At 42.0% G+C, this 13,550-nt stretch overlaps 1 protein-coding gene across 1 annotated transcript in view; it reads left to right on the top strand.

The window, feature by feature from the left end:
- Window positions 1-7,640, top strand: part of impg2a (interphotoreceptor matrix proteoglycan 2a) — a 37,339-nt gene extending 29,699 nt beyond the window's left edge. The window contains exons 20-22 of the mRNA XM_050049671.1: window positions 1,173-1,252; window positions 1,747-1,807; window positions 3,838-7,640. Coding sequence (XP_049905628.1) covers window positions 1,173-1,252; window positions 1,747-1,789 — 123 coding nt within the window. The 3' untranslated portion in view covers window positions 1,790-1,807; window positions 3,838-7,640. The remainder of the gene's footprint in view (window positions 1-1,172; window positions 1,253-1,746; window positions 1,808-3,837) is intronic.
- The last annotated feature ends 5,910 nt before the right edge of the window (window positions 7,641-13,550 follow it).

The raw sequence follows: 13,550 nt of genomic DNA, 5'->3' as shown, positions 1-13,550 counted from the left end.
AGAAACGTATATCTTTATCCAACCTCTCCAGGTAACGAGTATCATTAATACACGACGTGCCCCAGGCACAACATTTAGCTCCAAATCCACAAAACCAGCCTGAAAATGAAGGAAATCTGAAATGACTGCATTAGAGTCAATGGAGCACAGCTGTGTTGTTGTCAGACCCTGGTTTGAGCCGGCCCAGTGCTACGTGAGTAGCCAGTCTGCGTCTGGTGGTGCGACTTTATGAAGGGTCAGTAGCCCATAGTGATTACATTGCAGCCTGTTTCATCGCTGCGGCTCTATCGCTCTCTCAATACTGGACTAATTTCAAAAATTGTCATCTCCGTATTAGTCACATAGATGCAAAAACATGAGAAAATAGGGTCCNTAGAGTCAATGGAGCACAGCTGTGTTGTTGTCAGACCCTGGTTTGAGCCGGCCCAATGCTACGTGAGTAGCCAGTCTGCGTGATTACATTGCAGCCTGTTTCATCGCTGCAGCTCTATCGCTCTCTCAATACTGGACTAATTTCAAAAATTGTCATCTCCGTATTAGTCACATAGATGCAAAAACATGAGAAAATAGGGTCCAGGTTCAAAAATAAGTTTCCTTTTGGAAAAAGTACAAGGTACACGCACTAAAATATACATAATGTACCAAAACAAATGAACTCATTTTGCAGTTGGCCCATATTAGAATGATATAATAGTTTTTTATATTGAATTATGATTAGTAATGCATTTATGTGTCATGACTTTAATGGTGCAGCTGGGGCCCTTCTAACTACTCTATATAATACTGCATAGCTTACTGATCTGAAATGGAGAAAAATAAGTATTATTACATTAACCGGCTTCGTGTGGATGTACACCAAGTCATGGAGATGTCTTCTCTCATTTCATAAAGAAAAATTTATACAGTTGTACTGAAATGCAGGTAGAAGATGCGCCCAGGATGGGATACATCACTGTCATTTCCCACATCAAAAGTTTACCTGACAAGAATCTGAATTGGGAAGTCTTGGTATATTACCAGCTGGCTTTATTTGCTCTTAAATAGGAAGCCATTATATATTTTTTCTGAGTGCCTAATGTCACATTTTGGTTGAGCCACAGCCTGTTCAGTTTGTTTTTTTATCTGCCTATGATGTAATGCTCCCTCCCGACTGATACCATGTGTTTCTGCAGGAAATCCAAGACAGGATACGCATTATTGAGCTCTACGCAAAGGACCGGCAGTTTGCAGACTTTGTACGGCATCATCAAGCGTGAGTGCCTCTGTTGTTTTTCCTTTTAGACTGCAATGAGATAAACACATGGACCAAACGCACCAGGATGTGAGAGAGGGAAAAAGGGAAGTGAGTTTGAGATACAGGAGTCTGGCGAGATTGTGCTGAAAAAAAAAAAAAAGGCGCTGGAGGATGACCAAAAGTTCAAGTCATGCCAAACCAGTGTGGAAACAAATTTATCATCCTTAGATCTTCACCAATCAGGCCCGGAGCTGATACAATGAGACAGAAACCATTAGGAGACACAGACATTCCTCTGTCTGCCAACAGTCTGGCAGTAGCACTGTGTCTGTGTGTTAAAGCGGTGGGTGTTTTTAAGTCGTATCTGGCTGTAGATCACCGCCGTCTGTGCCATGGAGATTCTTCATGCCAGATAAACCCGAGATAAGTTGTAGGCACTTGTTTGTGCAGTGAAGTAACCAATTACAGTAGGAAGATGAAATCTAATGTGTTTTTGTTTTTATGTGCTGCAGCGTCGTGGATACCCGCAGAGAGAGCTCCTCGGTGCACACATGAAGCTCTACTGTAAACAAGGTATTTCTTTCTATTTTAGGACTCTGTTACAAGTACGTAATTTCAATTACAAGTCCTCTGATGATCTTTGTCAATGTTATCAGCTACTGTAGAGTCAGTGGGGATTAAAAGACAGTGAAATACTTAATGTGGGGCTATGTACATGCCAAGACTTTGTTTTTGGAAAAGAAACGGAAAAGAGACAAATTATGATCTGGTTGCATATGGACTAAAGAGCAAAGGGGGTGTAGCTTCTGCAGTTTTGAACATATAACTATAATATACATAATACACGTAAGTATGCATGACGGAAGATTTAAAGGAATAGTACGAACCTTTGGGAAATACACTAATTTGCTTTCTTAGCTTAGCTTAGCATAAAGACCATAAGCAGATGGGAACAGTTAGCCTGGCAGTCCAAAGGTAACAAAATCTGCCTACCAGCCCTTCTATGGTGCACGAATTCAGTGGTTCTCAAATGGTGTGCTGTGATGCCAACCCAGGTGTTCTGTTGGATTTTGTGATAAACAAAAATTAGTATTGCAATATTCAACTGGGCCTATACAAAAAAGTTATGAATTACTGGATCAGCATGTTGTGCACACCCATTTCCTGATAAAGAGACAAACTCTGGCTAAAAAATTTACTTTAATTTATTTTAAAAATACCTTAACTGGGAAAATATTTGTTCCTATTCGCACATTAGTGTGTGACACATCAAATGCCCAGATTGGCAGCCAGTGTGAGGGATGGTAACATTTAAAAGGAGAAAGCCATGAGTGGGACAATGGATCGCTTTATGGTATGCAACAAATAACAAAGCACCAGCGAACACAACCTACCAACAAAAGAAAACCGAAAAAAACTGTCAGTAGACAGTATCACAAAAGCTACCTGTCGTATTTGTTCTTAATTTTATTGTCTTATGTTATGATAAGAGTGATAACACATGTTATAGAAGTCATTGTGCACAGATCTTAATACAGGTGTGCCTTGAGAATTTGACTTGCCGTTTGGGGTGCTTTGGCCACAGAAAGTTTGAGAACCACTGCCCTGATTAACACACTACATCTTGTTTATTAATTCTGTGCAAAAACAAAATCTTAAAACAACACACTGCAGTTTTATTGGGGGTTATGTTGCCTGACCAATCCGTATACAGAAAGTCATTGCTCCAGATCAGGAAAAATTCCAGCACTTATCTCCTGTAAAACCACAAATTGTTGTTTTGCAACTTGATTTTTGCACCAATTGTTTTCCCTTTGGACAGAGCCAGGCCAGCTGTTTCTCCATTTCGAGAGTGGTATCAACCTTCTCTCTTAAGAAACCAATCAAGCTTATTTCCCATCAGTTCAATCTCAAGTGGGCTTACAGCATATTGCAGCCTCATAAACAGAATAGAATATTGTATTTCCTAAGAGCTTCAAGGCGTGTGTCCATGTATAATAAATCTGATAGTGTTTTTCTTTGGCATCATCCCAGGGCTTCATAAAAAAGTGCTCCCATTGCTTTTTTTTGGACATGCTACATGAGGGTTTTGTTTCTGTGACAACAATATCTACACATTGATGCTAGCTAGTTAGCTAATGTCATGCTACAGGGTTGACAATAGAGCTCACAACAAGCTTACAGCGTATACAGTGATAAAAGCCCAACACTCACCAGCAACATTCAGTGTTTGGGCAAACTGCTCCCACAAATGGGCTTTTCTGTCCTTGTTGTGATAGTTTCTGACGGACATAACGTATAGCTTGGGATAGACAGTAGCTAAAGGAGCGGCAGTGACAACAGCGTCTTTCTGAAAAGTTGAGTGAGTTAAGCGCTCGGAGTGGTCGCACAAAAAAGCCAGAGTACTCTAAAAAAGATGCTGGGTGCTGTGCTTTTTCTCTAGGAGATGCATGCTGCCGAAAACAATCTCTCCTCACTGGAAACAATTGATAAAAGACACTGCCACTCAGAAAAAAACTAGACTGTAGTGTGTGTATTAGATGTATCTCATACATATAAAAATGTGGACTCTGCAAACTGACTCACTTTTTCCTGCTGCACAGAAACTTGCCTCTCTGTTAAAAACTGAAGCTCCCTGTCAAGACTCTCCACTTTCTTCATCATGGCACTGTGCGCTCATGGACTGTTTGAGATGGACTGTCATTCAGCACGCTGCTCTTTACTTTCCTGACCAACGACCTCGCTCTGTCTGTCTCTCTGCGTACGTCCCTGAAGTGTTGACTCTTCTTCTTCCTTCTTTTGTGCCTTCTCTTGACTGGGTGAGCTGGTTGTGACATCGAGTGTTTGCTGCTCATCTGCTGGACATCTCCTTTCATGGGAAAACTGGACCGCATCCTATTACTTGAAATGTTCATCACAATTCTGTCTACGCTAGTACTGTTGTTTAGTCAAATATCGAGTTTTGTGTCATCATGTCATAACTATCCATTCTTTTAAAGGGAAGAACTTAAAACTGTGAATATGTATATAGTGTTGCCGTTGGTATGTTTGCTAGTTAAAGGGGACCTATCATGCTTTTCTGTATTTTCTATATAATTGTAGAATGTCAGATGTTCATGTTAAACGTGGCCAAAGTTTTAAATAATGAGGTAATTGTATAAAATAATCCCTGTATGCAAAAACTTAAGGCATGAGATCGTTAGCTTGGGACAGATTTTGTTATATGGTCATCTGCTCCAACCACGCTACGGCAAGTGTTTACATTACATACACTGCTACAAGAAGCTTCATGCTAACATCAGGGAAACATGTAATCTTTGATAGCGATGTTGTCAATTCGTCCCCGATTTTGGATCATATTTCTGTTGAAACATGACTGGTTGTGAAAATTTTGGTTTAGAAGCATTTATTGGTGGTTTTTCACAGGATTTTTTATGGCTGCAAGTACACTGCTACATGTAGCTATCTGCTAACGCCAGGGAAACATGTAATTTTTGTTGGCAATGTTGTTAATATGTCCCTGATTTCTTATCACATTCCTGCTGAAGCATGTCTGGTTGTGAAGATTTTGATTTAGAAGCATTGATTGGTGGTTTTTCACAGGATATTTTATGGCTGCAAGTACACTGGTACATGTTGCTGCCTGCTAACGTCAGGAAAACATGTAATCTTGGCTGCAGATATCTTTAATTTCTTCCCAATTTAAGATAAAATCCCTGCTCAAACATGTCCAGTTGTGTTTAAAAGCTCTAACTGGTGATTTTTCATTGGAGAAAGTGGCGTCATACATGATCATTCCCTAGCTGCAAGTACACTGCTACAAGTAGCAATATGCTAATGTCAGGGAAACCTGTAATCTTGATTGTTAATGTTATTAATTTGTCCCTGATTTGGATCATGTTTCTGCTGGAACATGTCTGGTTGGTTATTCACTGTTACAGTCATTCTCCTGGCTGCAATGACAGTGCAGAGATGCTGAGATACAGAAGACCAGATTACGCTGACCAATCAGAACAGACTGGGCTTTTTTAGGAGGGTGTCGTAAACAGACAGGCGCTAAATGTTTCAAAAAGATGGGGTGAATACAGGTATTCCAGTACAGACAGTATGAGGAATGTTTTCTTTTACATTAAAGCATGTAAATATGTTCCACTAGACACCCAAAATACAAGTATGGACCTGAAAATGAGCATGACAGGTCCCCTTTTATGCCCAGTTCAGACCACAGATTCGCGTTGAGATGAGTTGAAACAGGCAACTACTTGCGATGCGCTGTTCTGTAATGTTCTAAGAACCTGCCAGTTCACACCAATGCAACTACATGAAATGGTGTATCATCTAACTGCAACAGCTCTCTGTACTTATGTTCTGATTTCCAGCTTTTCAGGCTTATTTTGTGGCTGAATATAATTTATAGCTTCTTAAAATATGATTGAGGATAGTGATAGTGAGATACTGGCTACAGCTGCATTTGGAACTGTAAAAAACAAGCATCAGATGGACTGTATTCAGGATATATACGCCACAATAATATGAATAACCAGCACCAATCTCATTAGTCAATGAGAATGTGTGTGTGAGGGGGGCATAAGCACATACAGATGGCAGCAGCAGCTACCCACCGTCCGACATCGAGTTCCTCAGCGGACTTCACTACAAGCCAATTGGCTGTTGAAATCTGCGAGCAGCCTTGCGTTTTAAAACCAGCTGCCGGCGATGTGACCAGTTGAGTTGCAGGTGACACCATCAGCCAGCTTGAGTGGAGCTTAGACGGCTAGTTCACACCGCTGCAACTTTTCTCTGCAGCGTTCTGAAAGGGTTTTGTCTTGTCACAAATCTTTGGTCTGAACTGGGCTTTAGATGTTAAGATATTTAAGATATATGAAATTTACTCTTTATGTTTTCTCAGAGAGACGCGAGTGGCTCTCTTTTAGTCAATGGTGCTATCTTAATTTTAAAATATTTACAATTTAAAATCAACACCGGTGGATCAGCTCTGTATGAACTACTGTACATTAAATGAATAGTCAAACATTATTATCTTTCTATTATAGGCTGAGATGACTCTCATATTTGTCCAGTACATATGAAGCTACTGCTGTTAGCTTAGCTTAGCATAAAGGCTGGAAACAGGTGGAAACAGCTGGCCTGACTCTGTCCACATGTAACAAAATTTGCCAATATAAGCATGTAGGCCCTGCATATTAAACAAATAAAATATAACGTGTTATTGAGGGAACGTTAGAAGTGCTTTTGGACAGACCCAGGCTCGCTGTTTCCACCTGTTTCCAGTCTTTGTGCTAAGCCAAAAAGCTGCTTGCTGTAGCCCAACATTTAATGCAATTCCCAAAATGTCAAACTATTCCTTTAAGATGGCCAAATGTAGTGATGGTGTATATATTATTGCTGTTCATCAATGTAAAAGCAGCCTTTCACAATCTGAATATTATTCCAGCTACTTTTCTCCTGGCAGGTGATTTCTCTGCCTTTTTAATGGCTCCATCCATCAGAAGCTTCGCTGTGTGTTTGTAAATGTACGACGTGGTAGACATGACAAAGTAAAAACAGTGGTGATGGGAGAAAAGCAGAGAGCATGAACCCTCTATAGCTCTGAGATTCAGAAATAAGTGAAAACACGTTTCAGTGGAAAAATGCTGCGGGGCCAAGCATCCCAGGGATTTGATCAAATGGTCTGCTTTCAGATGTCATATGTAATGCAACTGAGGGAACAGGAAAAGCAGGCTGATAAACAACATGTGCTAGTTGGAGAGACAACCTCAAGCTGTGTCTCCTGCTGAAAAAACCTCAAGGTTACCAGCGATTCTTTAAAAAACGATCTGCCCTGTGACTACTTGTTTGGCCCTGATCCTGCTCCTCAATCTGAAAAACCGTCTGACAGACTAATCCCAGTGTTTTCTTTGGTATTCTCACATGTTCCTCTCTGGACTTGTTCTGCTTGATCCCTCTTGTCCCTCGAGTGGACCCTCACAGCTGCAGCTGATTACGATCTGTAGGTTTTAGATTGTTGTCGGCCGGTGTGACCGTCAGAATCAGACACGTAGATCATGTCCTAGCTTCTTGTTTACATTACGTGCTTCTTTGCTGTTATTGTAGAGGTCCACACAGGTGACAAACACCAGTGAAGCAGACTCCTGTGACAGTGTCATGCCTTTTGCAATCTGCATATTCCATTGTGTTTTTATATGCATGCTTTTTTAAGTGTCTGCATACGTCCTCCATCTGCCACCTGGACAAACGGCCAATCACCCCACACAGTATTCTGTCATGTAAATAACTGTGAAGACGTTAACAGTCGTAGGATGTAAATCATGTTTGTCTCAAATGTTTTAATATATGAACATATTCTTTTTATACTGATAACTGTTTCACCACTTTAACAGTGTTATCATACCGTGCAGCTGTGTAAATGACTCATAACAAATTGTAACGTATAAAAATAAAATGTTTTATATAAAATGCAGACTGAAGCACTGTACTTTGGGATACTTGAGTATTTCTATTTTATGCAACTTTGTTCCTCTAGCAGCTGTAGTTACCTTTCAGATTAAGATTTTATGTGGTGGTTAGCTTCGTCACCTCACTGCAAGAGGATTCCTGGTCAGAACCCCAGGGTGGGGAAGCTGTGCAGAGTTTGCACGTTCTCCCTGTGTCAGCATGGGTTTTCTCCAGGTTCTCGGGCTTCCTCCCAAAGACATGCAGATTAGGTTAATTAGTGACTCAGAATTACCTGTAGGTGTGAATGTGCGGTGCGGTAGTCTGGTGACACTGTCCAGGGTGTACCCCGCCTCTCGCCCAGTGTCAACTGGGATCACAGGGTCGGCAGGGGTCAGCTAACAGGATAAGCAGTTATGGATAATGAATGATCTGCCCGTGAACAACATATTTTCATTCCCAACTCGTCACATATTTAGTGGACTTTTGACATTTACATATGACGCACTAGGTATCTTGGGTGTGTCTGTTGTTGATGTTCTGGGACACAGTGTCAGTTTACGCCCGTTACATGCACTGTGTCTCGAAATGTACAGCTTGTTAGATTTATACAACTGTTTGATTAACTACAGTCAAACTGTCAAACTAGGCAGCACTGATAACATTTGAAACAAGATCCAGTTACTGCACAACCTGTATCTCACCTCAGATGTTTTCTGAGACATATTTTAGTGTACTGTTTAGCTGTAACATGATACAGATGATTTAAGCAAATATGACAAAAAGTCATTTTTTAAAAAGTTAACAACTACACCTCTGATGCATCTTTAATGATAATGTAATAGTCCGACCTCTATAAGGTTATTCTAAAAAATGATTATGTTTATTTTTGACACTTTCAGAACATTTGGCTGAACTTTCACTTGATTTCACACCAGCAGCTTAGCTTAGCATAAAGGCTGGAAACAGGGGGAAAAAGCTAGCCTGTCCAAAGATGCCAAAATCTGTAAACCAGTAGGCCACATCCAAAGGAAGAGGTCATAACAAAGCTGTTTCCCCTGTTTCTTTGCCTTACGCAAAGCTAAGCTAAGCTAATGGTCTCCTGGCTGTAGCGTCATATTCACCGTACAGATGTGAGTTGTGTCCATCCTCTCCTCTACTTCTCAGCAAGTAAAGCAAAATGTTAAGATATTCCTTTAAAAATGCATTAACAGAGTAAATACATACTTAATTTGAGGATGTGAATACGTCTGTGTCACTTTTGTCATTGTCAAGAAAACAAAGTGGAAAGAGACTTGCTCTTTCTCTTAGAGTCACTGACATTATTGACTCTTACCACTATGCTGTTGGACCAGGTGTTTGGCTGCTCCCTGATAATCCCAAGAGCAGATTAGCCTCAGCAGGTATGGATTATAGGCCCGTCTGTGGCCGTGATAGTTTCTAAAAGAGTGTATACCAGTAATCAGCCTGCGTCACACTTGTGCACACATGTCAGGGTGTGGCTGTGTAGCGCCTGTGCACAAGTAAAGGACATTGTGTGTAAACATGGCACTGGTCTGGTGAAACAATACAACTACGAGCGTTGTGTCATTGTTGTGCATGCAGAAAAAAATTGGATCCAGCTGTTGTTTCTTTTGTTATGTTTTAGTGCGAGCATTGTTCCAGAGGTTTGGATTATATTTGGTGTGGTTTGGTGAGGTCAGCGGGTGTGCTGGTGGCCAGTGATGGCGTCACTTCATTAAATTTAATATTAGAAAATCTACATTGCCATGGTGACAGAGCAGGAGGGTGTGCCTGCTTTAAGTGGCTGATTTTGGATCTTTTACCTGCATGAAGTCAGTGTCACTGTGGCGCATGGCAGTGGATGAAAAATGGAAAATACAAGTGAGAGAGGAAATCATTACAGCATGCTGACGGACCAACAGGCAGTGTGTTCATGCTGGAGGATAATTTTGGTGGACGGGTGAGTAACAGATAAAAGTCCCAGTGGTGGAGAACATTCCTGACCGGGTCAGTCAACGTATGCCTGGATGAGAACAGCATCTTCCACCAGCTTTGGACTTCTTCTTAAGGCGCTGCCAAGCTATTGGGTGTGTCATATATGACAACGCAATTGTGTGTGACCAGTCTCTGGAAAAACCCTTGTGTTCAGTTGACGTATGCGTTTCTTTCCACAGACCTCACTGCTGTATGTGATATAATAGTAGTAATAATAATGACAAAACTGTTGCAACATGCCTTGACCTCCTTGTATCCCCCAAAATGCAGTGATGTTTTCTCTCCAGAAGACAAGACAGTCCTCACTCCCTTACTATGGAAAATGGCAGTCACTGTAATATTAATTTCAATTTAATTTTAACTGTGTATGAAACGCTAGAGGGCTTTTAATTTGAAACAGGAAGTGGCTTCACTCACTCAATCAGTGACTTTCGCTCTTATAGTGCCAAATAGCCAAATCATAGCATTAGCTCAGGCAGGACATGATGTCAAGCTCAGCTCACATCCCAGCTACATCAGCTGATCTCAAACAGCCAATGCTGCTGCTCTCCCTGCCTTAGGCTTTCCATGTAGGCGCATGGAAGGGCAGGGAGGTAGGCTTTCCATGTAGGCGCATGGAAGGGCAGGGAGGTTCGCTCTCTCTGCCTCAGGCTTCATTTTTGCATGTGGAAGGGCAGAGAGGTGTGCTCTCTCTGCCTTATGCTTTCCACATAGGTGCTTGGAAGAGGCTTTCTGCGTAGGCCCAAGGAAAGGCAGAGGGGCCCCCGAACAGAGCCATACCACCAAATATAATACTGCAAATGGAAGAAAATTCTTTGACTAAAGTGGTCCTTAATTGAAATACATGTTAAAATAAAGAACAAAAGACGGGGCGACAGTACCTCAGTCCATAGGGACTTGGCTTGGGAACCAGAGGGGTGCCGTTTCAAGTTTCTGTCCGGACCAAATATGGGGTGTGGACTGGTAGTTGCAGAGGTGCCAGTTCGCCTTCTGGGCACTGCCAAGGTGCCCTTGATCAAGGCGCTGAACCCCCAACTGCCTGGGGCACCTGTCCAAGGCAGCCCTGTCGCTCTGATATCTCTCAGTGCATGTATAGGTCCTGTTTGTGCATGTGTGTTTTTCTGGGCTGTGTGTATATGACAGCAGAATGAAAAAAAAATTGAATTTCTAATGGAGATCAATAAAGTGTATCTTGTTCTTCTTGTTCTTGTTCTTGTTCTTCTTCTGCTTCTATACATACACAGCAGAAGGGACCTGCTTTCTCTGTACTCACTGGAGCCTGCACAGCCATTGGCTTATATTATAGCATGCTATAGATTTGGAATGAATGGACAGCAGTCATAAACAGAGCAGCTGTATGTGCCCCATGAGGACATACAAGAGAACTATAACGGCAGTCAATAAACAGTATGGCTTCATACAAATGCTCTCCTGAGGATGTGCACTGGACTGTCACTATTTTTTTAAACCTAGACCATATTTTCCCATGTTTTGTGTTTAATTGACTAAAGGGAACATCAGTTTTTTAATATGGTCCAGTACTGAGTGAGACCACTGAAGTCAGCAGCCACCGACAGGTTCAGATTGTTATTATAAGTGTCTCACCTCATTATAAAAGAATCCCTACAGAGACAAACCTTTTTGTTAAAGAGTAAGATCTTTTTTTGTCAAACCAAAAACAACTCCAAAATAAAAGCCACCAGACTCCATTTAAATAAACAGTAATTTTATCATCGTAAAACACAACTTTATTTAAAGTCGACAGAAACAAACTGAAACTTACCAAACCTGTCTGTTTTTTTTTTCAGTGTTCCGACAGTCACAAGCTCTGACTTGGTTGAAATTAACCCCTAATTCACCCAGTTAGATGTGAAGTTTGGTGGGTTTGTCGATTGCAATTTCGAGGCTGCTCCTGGTTAAAGTCATACTATACAGGATTTGTTGCTCATTGTTTGTAAACAAAACATTCAAACTGGGCCCCTCCTCATCTCCTTAACAATTGAGACAGCAGTGGTGGTCCATTGTGGTCAAGTGAGCCAGAGAGTGATTGAAGAGAGGGTGTGGTGTTAACACAAACTAAGTATTGAATCCAAGAAATAAAACATTTTATTCATATTGTTTCACACCAGTTAAGTTCTAAAGCACCATTCCACGCACCCACACCTCTGCACAACCCTGCAGGACGCTGCTGCATTACTGGATTTTTTGTGCTCTACTCTGTGTGTGTGTGTAGCTCATCCTCACCCTTGATCAAACAGAAACACTGACTTTCAGCTTGCATCCACAGAGCCGAACAGAGAGGCAGAGACACCGGTGTAACCTGGTCACTACGTTTTTATAGAGTCACGACCTCACGCTGCTGTTAGCTGGGGCTACACATCGCTACACAAAGGTTAACATCCAGAAAAGTTTCAAACACACCAAAATAAGAAGAAAATAAGAAAATACAGACGGAGGGCAGGTTCTCTGCAGATCCAGACACCGCCACACACTGCTAGTGGGTCATAAGTGATGACTGAAAGGAAATACTTTTGTGTGAAGCAGTCCAGATGAGCGTCAGCACCTCCAAATCTGAGGACATGGTTCTCTGCCGGAAATCGGTGGATTGCCCCCTCTGGGTTGAGGGAAAGTTACTGCCTCAAGCAAGGGAGTTCAAGTATCTTGAGGTGTTGTTTACAAGTGGGGGTAGAATGGAGCGTGAGATGGATCAGCAGCTTGGTGCGGCGTCTACAGTGTTGCTGTGCTGGACCATCATGGTGAAGAGGGAGCTGAGCCAGAAGGTGAAGCTTTCGATTTACTGATCCATCTACGCCCCAACCCTCACCTATGGTCATGAGCTCTGGGTAGTGACCGAAAGAATGAGATCGCGGATACAAGCGGCCGAAATGAGTTTCCTCCGTGGGGTGGCTGGGCTCAGCCTTAGAGATAGGGTAAGGAGCTCGGACATCTGGAGGAAGCTCGGAGTAGAGCCGCTGCTCCTTCGCGTCGAAACGCGTCAGTTGAGGTGGTTCGGCCATCTGATCAGGATGCCTCCTGGGCGCCCGCCGTTAGAGGTGTTCTGGGCATGTCCCACTGGTAGGAGGTCACAGGGTAGACTATGACCTCCCACCGAGAGATTACATATCTCATCTGGCCTGGTAACATCTTGGGGTCCCCCAGGAAGAACTGGAAAGTGTTGCTGGGGAGAGGGACATCTGAGGTGCTTTGCTCAGCCTGCTGGCCCCGTGATCTGGCCCCGGATAAGCAGATGATAATGGATGGATGTTTTTTTATTTGTTTGTTTTCTAGGAAAATCCTGCATAGGATCTTACCTCTGTAGGGATCCTTTCCATAATGTTGTATGTTAAATCAATCTGCATATCAGTATCAGTATTCACAACAACAGCTGCTTTAGCAACCGATGGGTTTTTGTGAGTGTCAACTGTGTTGTAAAAAGCAGCTGCGCAAAGTTACAAATGGAGTTATGTTCGTGAAGAAACTTAGAAACACTTCTGCTGTGGGATATATTCACAGCTTACAGGAAGTCTGTGCTGTTTTGGCTGTGTCTGATCCTGTGCAACCACAAGAGGGCCATGTTTTCTGTTTGTCTGCACTCAGATGGACAGCTGCATCAATCTCATCCTGAATTAAATTCAGCTTTTTTATTTAGATATCAAACTGACTGTTCATTATATACCAGAGTGCATCAGGACATTGAAGGTATTGTGATGGTGAAGGTATAATTATTGGAGCCATTTAAATCTTTGTTGTGTTTTCATGACACAAATGTGTGTATGTGTGTCTAGAAATCAGTGTAGTTTGGAGAGGCTGCAAGTGCGATTGGAGATAAATTAGCACAGAACACTGAATTAATATCTGATTACAC

Source organism: Epinephelus moara, chromosome 7 (genome assembly GCF_006386435.1).
Source record: "Epinephelus moara isolate mb chromosome 7, YSFRI_EMoa_1.0, whole genome shotgun sequence".
Taxonomy (NCBI): Eukaryota; Metazoa; Chordata; class Actinopteri; order Perciformes; family Serranidae; genus Epinephelus; species Epinephelus moara.
The sequence above is the reverse complement of the archived record's forward strand: the minus strand, read 5'-3'. Positions and strand labels throughout refer to the sequence as shown.